A 12,266-nucleotide genomic window follows, 5' to 3' on the forward strand; every position below is an offset into this window, starting at 1 on the left:
TGCAGGTGGGCATACCTGTCTGGTTCGCTCCCTCAGGGCCTTGTCTTCGTAGTGTGGATGATTGGTCAGAATTCTCCCCGTGCAGAGCTTGATCCCAGCCAGCAGCTGCATGCTGCCTGCAAACACTGCCTTCTTGGGGGTCTTGGAGCTGGGGAGAGAGGGAGCGAGCGAGTGAGAGAGAGAGAGCGGGAGAGATGAGAGAGAGGGATAGTGAAAGATAGACAGATAGACAGAAAGAAGGAGCCCTGTGTGTTATTAACGATTGGAGTTCAATGAAGCAGGGTGGTGTGTGTGTGAGGTTATTAGACGGCTGCGGAGTTCACCGTCAGCAGTTTACAGGCTCATCATAAATATCAGAGAACACATTAACATGCTGCGTTTCTGAGGGACCCTCGCGCTCCGCACAGGTTAAATTACCTGTGTTCTTCCGCCGCGCGGCGATAAAGCACCCAGCACCGCTCTTTAATGGCCAGCTGTGAAGACAGAGACTCCCTCGCGCTCTCGCTCTCTCTCTCCCCGGCTCGGACATCTAGCGCGGACTCTCAACAGATTCGAAGCATTTAAATTCCACGACTCATCGGAGGCCAGCGCTTCTCAAAAACATTCTTCTGCGCCACCATCAGCGGACTTAAGACTCCCCTGGAGCTAAACCTGAAGGACATTCGCCGCGGCGAAGAATAAGACAAGTATCTGCGTGCTGATTCCTGACACGACTAGAGGCCATTCACCCCGGGGGACGTCAGCAATGCGCTTGTGAAGGTGATGCAGACAATGCTGTAGGAGACAGAAGGAGCGAGAGCCAGAGAGAGACAGAAGGAGCGAGAGCCAGAGAGATTGGATTAATGCTCCGGCTGGAATGTTTATTAACGCAGGCGAGGCCGGGCCAGAATGTTTTCATTAGTGCCTTTTGACCCTGGCACCACCTCCTCCACCTCCACCACCACACCCTCCACTTCCAGCTCCACCACCTCCTCCACCTCCAGCCCAGCTTGTTGTGAAAAGTTTGGGGGTGAGAGGAGGTGAGCGGTGCGGAGGTAGAGAGGCGAAGCCAACTATCTCATGCTGGAGCTCGGAGCAGATGAGGTCGGTCTCTCTCTCTCTCTCTCTCTCTCTCTCTCTCTCACTGTCTATCTCGCTCCAGCTCACCTGGGAGGAGGGGGGTTGGGGAGGCAGGGTGTTGGGGGGGGGGGGGGGGGGGGGGGCTTTTAATCTCGGCCAGGGTGAGATGGTGCCATACTGGCAAGGAAGGAGAAATCGTTACCAATACTGAGAAAGCCTCAGCTATATGTGAGCTGGCGTGTGTGTGTGTCTGTGAGTGTATGTGTACCTGAATGTGTGTGAGTGAGAGAGTGTGTGTGTGTGTGTGTGTGTGTGTGTGTGTATAAGTGTAGTGTGTGTGTGTAATTGTCTATGTGCTCATCCTCCTCCTCCGCCTCCTCAGTTGTGATTAGTGCGACATGGCCCCATGTCTCAGTGCTGAGGGCTCCTGCCGCTAATAGACTGCAGTCGGGGCTGCCATTAGTCACCCAGGTGCGGCTGCCACGGACGGCTCCCGCCGGCTAATGTGTGGAGAGAGAGAGAGCCGGCCTCAGACTCCTCGGGGGCAGCCTTTGAAGTGAGGGGGCCCACACAATACTCCCAGATCACTGCAGCGGATGAGCGAGCGAGCGAGTGAGTGAGTGAGCGAGGGCCCAAAAATACCCGCACTCTGGGTTAGTCAGAGCGCTGGCGGAACTAGCGTGGCACACATACGCACAGACGCAGCATGGCACAGCATGGCACTGCACGGGCACACAGGAACTGGTACGCCCACCCGGAGGATTAAGCCATTCAATCCCCTGTTACAGTCTAATTGACTGTTCCCTCCTGCAGGAGTCATAGTGTTATCTGTATTAAGAAAAAGGAAGAAAATCTAATTATTTGGCAGCATGGCAAGACACTGCACTAGGAATATCTCACTCTCCTCTTCTCTTCTCTATATTCTCTCTATTCTCTCTCTCTTCAGGGTGAGGAGCTATGTTCCCCCTCTTTTCAGCCCCCTGTGTTTATCCACAGCTCTGATCCAAATGGAGGAAAATAAGACCGTTCTGTTGGAATGATCCTCCCCCTGAGAGCTGCTCAGTGTATGTTTTGACTTGGGGGGGTGTGTGCACACTGCAAGGCCATTAGGCACTCCATTTGAGATGGCCTACTGGAGTGATGGGGTTGACCTTTGACCCCCCTCCTCTCCTCCCATGTCGCCTAGCGCCCCTCTCGGCATGCGTCCATCTTTAATTAGTGAGTATTGACGGCTGGCACCTCGGGACTGGGGCTGATTTACATTTCATTTCAGATTTATGTGCTCTTATGGAAATGCCATCCGGCGTTAGCCCGCACCCCTGGTGACATTATAAAAATGGATTAATGTTGTTAATATTCGCGTGCGTGTGTGTGTATGCGTGGGGATGAGTATGTGTGAGTGTGTGTTTGTGTGTGTGTGTGTGTGTGAGAGCGAGTGTGGGGGCGCTCGTAGGCGGGTTTGTGTGTGTGTGGTGCGCGGACACATTGTTATGCACACTGGTGCTCGTGCGGCATGGTGCACCACTGTGGGTGTTTGCCTCTCAGAGCTCGCTGAGTGAAATTAATGACTTTGTGTATATTTCTGGACACAAACTCGTTGACGCGGTGGCCACTGCGACCTTATATGAGTGGACGGTATGGGGGGGGAAAGAGCAGCGACAGACACCTGCACCACCTTCATCTAAACCTGTGGCTGTTTAACATGAGGACAGCGTCCTTCACCTTTAAGGCTGCTCAATTAATCTCAAAGGAACAGAGCGTCATTGGAAGATGAGGCATCCATCTGTCAGTCCAATGGATAGATTTTCATTTGAACACCTGGTGTGAGGGAGGGATTTATCACAGTGGCTGCAACATCAACTGGGCAAACACACATCAATGCTCTAAACCGATATAAATGGCAGAGGGACAAAGTCCATTTGGATTGCGGGCAGTGTCTCATTAGTCCGTCATACTGACAGCGAGTTAAACCTTTATACACACACAGATACAGGCACAAACTCACTTGCACCAATAAATAATGAAACAAACAAATCAACACAGACAGAGATAAAGACACAGACACGAGCCGGAGGGAGGCGTGGTGAGTGAGTGGGATTGAGCTGTAGGAGAGGAGCAGGTAGGACTGCGGCGGGAGAGAACAGAGAGGCCGCGCGCCTGTCACGTCGCGTCCCCGCAGACGGACGGCTCTGATCCTCTCCCTGCTCCTCCTCTGGCGCCCGCGGCTACCGCAGACGTGCCTGGGCCCCCTCAGGCCCTCGCCACCGCCACCACCGCCGCAAAGCACCGCACCGCACCGCACCGCACCGCACAGCACCGCCGTGCTCTCTCTCCGCTAGCGCCTCCTGTTGATCGAGCCGTGTTAAAAGTGAGTTGCGATATAATGACCAATAGCCGGGAGCTCCTTTTCTAATGCGATCGATTGCAGAGAACAGGGTGAGTTTGGTTTTGTAGAAACATGCGGAGCACGGCAGAGCCAAGATAGGAAGAGCAGACAAGCAGCCTGGAGCTGCTCCCTACGCCACGCATCAGTGCGATAGAATCTGTGAGCCACCCGTAATGTAAGTTGCTAATAAAGAAACCCAGGCATGTTGAACAATAGGCTCAATTAAAGCCACCGACACCAGCCTGGAAAAAAACAGTGTACTCAGATTTTTGTTGAGAGAGAAATTCCACAGAGACGGCAACAAAAAGTTGCTAATTTGAAGCAATTGAAAACAGAGGAAGAGGAGAACGTTAAGACCGACAATTAGCATGGAGGAGGGAGAAGGAGAGGCGGAGGGAGAGAGAAAAGCTGGGGATGTTGACAACAGTAAGAAGAAAAGAGGAAAAAAACGTCAGAAACAGCAGGAGAAAAAAGGCATGCTTTGTTCGGCTGGTGAACAGTGTAAATTGCTAAGGGCCGCCAAAAAATTCCTTAGACAAAAACAAAAGCCTAATTTGTCTTCATTATTCTAAACAAAGCACGATTTCAAAATAACTAACCATTGTGCCATCAAAAAAACACAACAGAACAGAACAGAACAGAACAGTGACAATTTGAACAGAATAGAAGGATGGAAATTAATCTGGTGGCAGGCAATGTTCAAAACGATAAGGTTGTCTGCAGCAAAATGGGTGTTTAACACGGAGAGCAACTCTGGCATCTCTGTCAATAGATGAGAGAGAGCCGCGCCAGCCTGAATGGCTAAGCTGGAGGGGGTGAGAGGAGCTGGCCACAATGGCCGACTGGTGGCTGATCAGGTTACAAAACGCCAAATCCCAGACTGCAGCCACACCATGAGCTCAGGCCAGTTCTGCCGTCTGGTGCAGGCGCTTGGCTAGCTCCCACAGCAGGCGGCAACAGCCTTCTCCTAGCTGGATATGGAGAATGTCTGAACCTTCTTCAACCCTGGAGCTGTTGCAATTTCAGGATCTAGTTTCACCCCCAAGAGTCTATGTCTACAAGCTACTATCTGTTGCGGATCAATACACACAGTCCAAACAAACAGAGAATAACCTCTTGAGGAGAAATAATGACGTTAATAAACAAACTCCCATGACAAATCATCATTTATAGACAGGATAAATTAAAGCCTGAGAGAAGCATACACAGTTTCGCTTATGATCCAGTAAAATGTGTCAAAAACAATGGGCTAGCAAAGCCAAGCCTGGCAAGTGAGCAGAGCTGAGAATAATCGAGTCCCATCATCATCATCACCATCTCCCTTGATCACCAGTCCCACTCCAAAAGAAATTCATCTTCATCTCCAGCTCTCACTCAATAGACTACACATTCACTCAAAATATTTATCCATTCTTAACTTTGGATAGCTGGGGAAATTAAACCACATTGCAATTGACTTTGCAGTATATCATGTCTGGGAGATTGTGAAACTAAGATTTTTGCCTACGATTCACCTGCCCCATACGAGCCAGTGGGTATTGAGGACGTCCCCCCCTCTCATTCTCACAGCATTTGAAAGCTCTACTAATCTACACGTGAGAGTGGAGGAGCTTTGGTGAGGCGGGGTTTCACGAAACATGATTCCCGCTTAACTCTTTCATCTGCGGCGTAATTAGCGCGCTAGAAGCGGCTTAATGCCGCTGCGCCAGCCAAGGTAACTCCAAACCTTAATCCCCCACGCAAATTGGATTTGCTCTGTGGGGAGGGACCGGTGTCATTACACTCGCAGCCAAAGCGTTTGCGCTGCCGTTCTTCTCCGCCGGCTCCCTCATCTCTTGCATTTTCCCCAGTCCTCGGCTGCTCTTCCCCACCGCTCAGGGAGAGGAGAGGAGCGGAGAGGAGAGGAGCGGAGAGGAGAGGAGAGGAGCGGAGCGGAGCGGAGCGGAGCGGAGAGGAGAGGAGAGGAGAGGAGAGGAGAGGAGAGGAGAGGAGAGGAGCAGAGAGGAGAGGAGAGGAGAGGAGCGGAGCGGAGAGGAGAGGAGAGGAGAGGAGAGGAGAGGAGAGGAGAGGAGCGGAGAGGAGAGGAGAGGAGAGGAGAGGAGAGGAGAGGAGAGGAGAGGAGAGGAGCGGAGAGGAGAGGAGAGGAGAGGAGAGGAGAGGAGAGGAGCGGAGAGGAGAGGAGAGGAGAGGAGAGGAGAGGAGAGGAGAGGAGAGGAGGGAGAGGAGAGGAGAGGAGCGGAGAGGAGCGGAGAGGAGAGGAGAGGAGAGGAGAGGAGAGGAGAGGAGAGGAGAGGAGGGAGAGGAGAGGAGAGGAGCGGAGAGGAGCGGAGAGGAGAGGAGCGGAGCGGAGAGGAGAGGAGCGGAGAGGAGAGGAGAGGAGAGGAGAGGAGAGGAGCGGAGAGGAGCGGAGAGGAGAGGAGAGGAGAGGAGCAGAAAGGAGCGGAGAGGAGAGGAGAGGAGAGGAGCAGAGAGGAGAGGAGAGGAGAGGAGAGGAGAGGAGAGGAGAGGAGAGGAGAGGAGAGGAGAGAAGCGCTGGCCAGCGCTGCCCAGTTTGGCGGCCTTGATATGCTGATTAGAACATTCCAGAGAAAGGGTAGCTGCCAGATTTTTCCAGCGGCCAAAACAAGTCTTATTCATGGGCCAAATAAACAACGCGCCTAATATGGCTCCATGCAAGTGCAGCTAGCCAGACGCTTTGGCTGTGGGTTAGGAGTTGTGGAAAAATGTTCAGGTTTTCCCATTAACTTGGGTATGTGTGTGTGTGTGTGTGTGTGTGTGTGTGTGTGTGTGTGGTCAATGATGCTGTGGTTACCTTATCCAGGCCATAAGCTCCACGGTGTCCGGGTCATAGAACTCCCTCAGCTCAGAGACTTCTTCCATCAGTCTGGGCCAGAACTATGAACAGAACACACACACACTGCCAGGTGAAAACGTCTGTCAGGAGCCACAGTTGCACCTAACAGCGTGCACAGTCACACATTCTTAAAGGTAGCCTACACACTCAGAAAAAAGATGAGAGAACATCTTTCTGCTATTCAGGAACATTTTGGTAATTCAGCACAATTGCTTGTCCAGAGTGGTACACAGTTACAACTGAAGATGGAAATATGCAAAATGTAATGAGATATTTTTGCAAGTAGCTTACCTTGTAATAAAGGAATGCAAGAATTACAATTGGCACCGTGTATCTGATAAGCCTTAACTGTATGAATGAAAAAGAGAAGAAAAACATGTTAAAAGAGGAAAAAAAGAAAGACACACAAAAAGAGAACTTTCCAGCACCCACCCTTTGGAATCAGATTGTAACCATACTGCCACCTAGTGGGCATATCAACTGAACCGATTTGATTTGTTTATCTGTGTTCCAGCCCTTATTTCCATATACTCCAGTATAATCCACACTACCAGTCTACTTCACGTCTGTTGTAACAGATCCACATGGCTACGCTGCGGTATCTTTTTAAAAACAAATCTTGTCTTGCGTCTGTATGACAGACTGATGAAACATTGGGGTAACGATAGCAGCGTCTCCACAGAATGACAAACGGTTTTAGCGTGTTTATAACAGAGTTCGCACACAAAAGTGACATCTTTCAAAAACAACACATCAAGGTATAAACCAGCGAGCCTTTCTTCGAGATAAACTCCCCATATTTTCACAGCGCATTATTTAGAGGTGTCTGTCTTTATAAAAACAGATTGGATTAATTGGACTGATTGGATGATTGAGTGATATTCTTGCACTCTGCTCGATCCTACAGTAAGTGCAATATGTTCAGGCTAATGACTAAAGATAAAAACAAGTGCAGCTGATCTGACATGCAAAGCAACGCTCCTAGCACGGGGGTGGTGTTTACCTTCGCTTTGGTACTGCAATGGATGACCCTCAGATAGAGCTCCCAGATGTCCTTGCCACACACACCGTAGGCGGCAAAGGCACACATGTGTCCAGTCCACAGGTACTTCATCCTGCGGACAGACAGAGAGAGGTTCACCATCCTCATCCTCATCCTCGTCCTCATCATCATCATCATCAACTCATTTGCCTTATCGCTACGTCTGCATCGTTAGCGCTGCACTCTCCTCATTAGGGGCTAATGAGAGTGAAATTACACTTTAAAGGGGACACAAGAGGCTGGAAATGAGACAGATAAGAGGAGGGATATAAAAGTGAAAACAAGTGAAAAAGAAGCAGGTCATCCAATAGCACCCTGGAGCACAGAGAGGCCACACGCTGAGCAGGAGAACACACACCCTCAGCTGAGATGAGGCCCAATGAGGTGATGGGTTTGTGTTGTGTTTGTGTGTGTGTGTGTGTGTGTGTGTGTGTGTGTGTGTGTGTGTGTGTAGCCGGCGGGGGACGGCGGCACCAGCGTCTGGCGTCTGGAGTCGGAGTGGCGGTCGGTGGCCCCCATCGGTGGCGCGGCTCACCTCATGGTGCTGAAGGCCAGCAGGCCGAAGAAGACGGTGTGCAGCAGATTGTAGGCGACGTCTGGCCTCATGCGGATCAGCGACTCATCTCTGGACGCTCCCGCACGCGCCCCAACACAGCCTGAGTCACTGAGAGAGAGAGAGAGAGGGAGAGAGGGAGAGAGAGAGAGAGAGAGAGGGAGAGAGAGAGAGAGAGGGAGAGAGAGAGAGAGAGAGAGAGAGAGAGAGAGAGAGAGAGAGAAGCGAGCCATGCATTAAACATCAAGTAGGGCTCGACCACTGGTGACAAGAGATTATTCCTTCCCTCCCAGCGGTCCAACTTTATTTATTTATTTCGAAGGTGGAAATGTTAACTGGGTGATGGAACAGCGAGGGAGAGAGAGAGAAAGAGCGAGAGAGAGAGAGAGAGAGAGAGAGAGAGAGAGAGAGAGAGAGAGAGAGAGAGAGAGAGAGAGAGAGAGAGAGAGAGAGAGTGTGTGTGTGTGTGCTGTAATCAGCCACGTGTGTGACGGCACAGCCTCCACCCCCACCTCCACCCCTCACCCCAGCGCAGCCCTTGGGGATCAGATGTGAGAGGAGGGGGGGAGTGGGGGGGGAGGGGGTTAGGGGCGCGTGGAGCTGCTTCTGTCTAAATGATAACAAGAGGAGCGGAGCGGCGAGCACGGAGACGTGACCAGACAAGAGAGGGAGACGAGGGCCAGCAGCAGCAGCAGCAGCAGCAGCAGCTCCACAGAAGACACTGTGCCGTGCCGCACCGCACCGCGCGCGGAGGAACATAGCCTGAGGAGCCGCACGGCACGGCCCTCGCATGTCTCTGGACTCCCCGCTGTTTGCCTGTGTGTGCTTGTACATAAAAAAACAACTTGTTTCTTGTTTGTGTTCATGTCTGTTTAGTTTATGTGTCTGAGCAGGCTGCGTCTATCTACGCACTACAGAAAAAAAGAGGCACTATCGGCATGTGGTTGGCGAGATATGGTGCTGGCTTTTTTGCAGGAATATATCAAAACGTTCAGAAAACTTTCAAAAATCGGCTTGCCAAAAGCAAATGGAACTTTGGTCAACCGAGGGTGAAATCATGCCAACACAACCAGGACAGGACTTGCCCTGTGGGCTGGCGTGCCCTTGCTTTTTCTGAGACGACGCCAGGCCAAGAGTGCCCCCTTACTCACCTGAGGTTGGCCAGGGCCACGAGCGCCAGCATGATGAGCATGACGCTGAGGGTGGACAGGTACGGGTACAGCATCAGCGTGCCCCCCAGGCGCTCGAAGGTGTCCAGGGGGAGCAGCCCGAAGGCCTCCTCGCACAGATACAGACTGGCATCAAAGTCCCTGCAACAGCACAGCACACACACGGGGGTGAGGAGGGGGGTGGTGAAGCCACGAGATGAAAAGAACACCAACAGAAGAGGAGCGAGGAGAAGCAGCTGAGGGAGGACTAGACTAGACTGAGTTGGGTGGAGAGAAGGAGCAGAAAGTACTAGATTTTGTACTTGGAGTGATTTTTATTGCAGTGGTTGGGGGCGTAATTTGAAAAGACAGACAAATGAAAGCACAGGGCAGGCAAGACATAAAAAGGACCGGACAGACAGTGCAACAGAGAGGCGGAGAGAGATTTGTCTGGGAAGAGGACCAGATCATAGATTTTTAGGGCTGTGTCTGATCACTGATACAGCTGCTGAGTGCTTTATTAGAGAGAGAGAGCTCTGTGAGCGGCTACGGATGGAGAGGAAGGGCTCTCCGTGACAGATACCTTTTTCCTCCGAGCTGAACGGGAATTTATAAATCTGCCAGGGATTAATGGACTTGGCGTTAAGCACTGTCCCTGGCCTTACATACACCATGAACACAACTTCTCCTTAATCGAGATGAATAGGGAGTACAAAAATGTGTGTGTGTGTGATGTGTGTGTTTGCAGTGCGCGCATACCTGGTGGCCCCAAGGCCAAACTTTGCTTTTATGAACTTAAAGATGTGCTCGTCAGACCAAAGCTGCAGCGCTCTCTGCCAAAACAAAATGAAGAACCCAAGCGACAGACACGACAGGGAAGGGTTTGACGTGTTAGTACACACCATTTTAACATGTTTCTCTTGAAACACACACTTTCACTGAAACATGTTCGCTAGTTGATGCCCAGAACATACCAGACTAATGCATCTCAACACTAAAACATGACCGCTACACGATTATTTTAGACAAGTGCTGCATAGTGGCGCCGGAGCCAAAAATACGACTGCCTTTAAAACAAAAAAAAAAAACATCTACAGTAGTAGCACAAGAAAGCACTCCGCGGCACTTAGTCCATGCAGGACTACTGGCTCAGTCCTGATGACATAACGGAACAGGGGCAGAGACACAGGGAGGATGTAGAACACGTCTCATTGCTCACCTTGGATAAATAATTAATGCTGAGAGCTAATGCCAGGACCAACAAGGTGTGCAGGAGCAGCTTCACCACGCGCGACAGCAGCCCCCCGGACTTCAGCCCCCTCTACGAGAGAGAGAGAGAGAGAGGGAGGGAGAGAGAGAGGGAGAGAGAGAGAGAGAGAGAGAGAGAGAGAGAGAGAGGGAGGGAGAGAGAGAGGGAGACAGAGAGAGAGAGAGAGAGAGAGAGAGAGAGAGAGAGAGAGAGAGGGAGGGAGAGAGAGAGGGAGACAGAGAGAGAGAGAGAGAGAGAGAGAGAGAGAGAGAGAGAGAGGGAGGGAGAGAGAGAGGGAGACAGAGAGAGAGAGAGAGAGAGAGAGAGAGAGAGAGAGAGAGACAGAGAGAGAGAGAGGGAGACAGAGAGAGAGAGAGAGAGAGAGAGAGAGAGAGAGACAGAGAGAGAGAGAGGGAGAGAGAGAGAGGTAGTGCAGTTATGACCTGACATCTCCATTTCACCTCTGTTGACTGGGACAAAATCTTCATACACTAGCACGCATGAAGCTGAAACTGGACTCTATCAAAGATCCATGAGACGTCCAGGGAGAGGCAATCGTGCAGAGGGGAGTCGGTGGAGGAGAAAAAAAACATCTGAACTTCAAAACGGGGTGCTGGCACAGCCTGCGGACATGAGGTTGAACTGCAGAGGTCAAACAAAGGTCAGGGTAGGAGAGTGCGAGGAGAGAAAGATGGCAGACTCATCTCCGAGTCTGGCATCGCTAACTGAACTCCTGAGACCAGTCTTCCAGTCAGAGATAACAGGTTTTGGACCAAAACAAATCTTTAATGAACACTCTTTTTCTGCCAGTGGGATCAGCGTCTGTCTAGGACAAATGCTCCTGAAATACATCCAGCTGGAGCTGCAATAGCAAGGCTGTGTACTAGATGACTGTTCAGGACACAAAGTGCACAAATTATATAAACCACTAGAAACTATACACAGCTATAAACCACTATGTACGAGCACTACAAGATAGATACAGTATAACTCAACTTGTGCAGGTGCATGAACCATAAGGTAAAGTCATTGAGGAGATCAGCTGAGAGAGACTGGTCATGTTTCAGAGGTGTGCAAGTCCAGCTTCAGAAAGTCAAAGTCCTGCCACGTTTTGGTTCCAAAAATTCACTTAATCAGCTAGCCTGGCAAGCCAGACTATACATTACATGTATAGTCTGGAGTCGGACCATTCACAGAGCTGAAGCCTGTGGGTGGGATGAATCGTTGTCTTTCAAACTGCCTCTGTACGTAATAGGCCAGCACTTGTGACCAATCAACGCTTCGTTACGTTGTTCTCTATGGTTGTTCTGCTATCTCGCTGTCGCGCAGCTCTGTCGTCACCATGCTATTGTGGGCTCACGGACTCGGTACACAGATAGAGCATTCTGATTGGACCGACTGACTTGGTGTCGGACGCAGGATTGGCTTTAACGGTATGACGCAAGACCATCCCGCTAGGCAAAAAATATTTTTTGCCGCTAGGGTGCGTCTAGATTTCTAGGCTATTAATCAGCTGATTCAAACAACACAATTATGAAGCCAGGTACAGGTAGAAGTATTAAGCGCTCAGGCAGAACCAATATATGGCAGGACTTTTCTTTCTGAAGCCAGACTTAAACATCTCTGTCAAGTCTACCTAAACTGGCATCAGGAAATAGTTGAAAGGTCAGAATTATAAACTGGTGTAAGCATTTGTACAAACAAGATAGGCATATATAATAAAACAGAGAGACTCATCGATCACTGATGGAAAAGAGGCAAGAGGAAATCATTTCAGGTTTTTCACCAGAAAAATAGCCCCTTCACCGCATAGAGTCACAAAGAGGATTTGAGTATAAAGGGTGCGGCCGCCTCTGTGGACCATCTTGGACAGCTCCCATTGACTAATTATGCTACTGAGTACAAGAGGTCCATTACTTTCTGTAAAATGCTGAGGAGGGAATAAACACATCTGTCTGTTATACAGATTACAGTC

General features: G+C 50.5%; 1 protein-coding gene across 3 annotated transcripts in view; it reads right to left on the bottom strand.

Annotated features, from left to right (window-relative positions):
* Positions 1–12,266, bottom strand: part of dpy19l3 (dpy-19 like C-mannosyltransferase 3) — a 31,577-nt gene that overhangs the window by 5,428 nt on the left and 13,883 nt on the right. For all 3 annotated transcript variants that reach the window (XM_062549417.1, XM_062549416.1, XM_062549415.1), the window contains 8 exons: positions 10,262–10,363; positions 9,802–9,875; positions 9,046–9,204; positions 7,877–8,005; positions 7,303–7,414; positions 6,591–6,647; positions 6,258–6,340; positions 16–148 (listed from right to left, as the gene is read on the bottom strand). In XM_062549417.1, coding sequence (XP_062405401.1) covers positions 16–148; positions 6,258–6,340; positions 6,591–6,647; positions 7,303–7,414; positions 7,877–8,005; positions 9,046–9,204; positions 9,802–9,875; positions 10,262–10,363 — 849 coding nt within the window. The remainder of the gene's footprint in view (positions 1–15; positions 149–6,257; positions 6,341–6,590; positions 6,648–7,302; positions 7,415–7,876; positions 8,006–9,045; positions 9,205–9,801; positions 9,876–10,261; positions 10,364–12,266) is intronic.

This window comes from Sardina pilchardus, chromosome 11 (assembly GCF_963854185.1).
Source record: "Sardina pilchardus chromosome 11, fSarPil1.1, whole genome shotgun sequence".
NCBI classification, from domain to species: Eukaryota; Metazoa; Chordata; class Actinopteri; order Clupeiformes; family Clupeidae; genus Sardina; species Sardina pilchardus.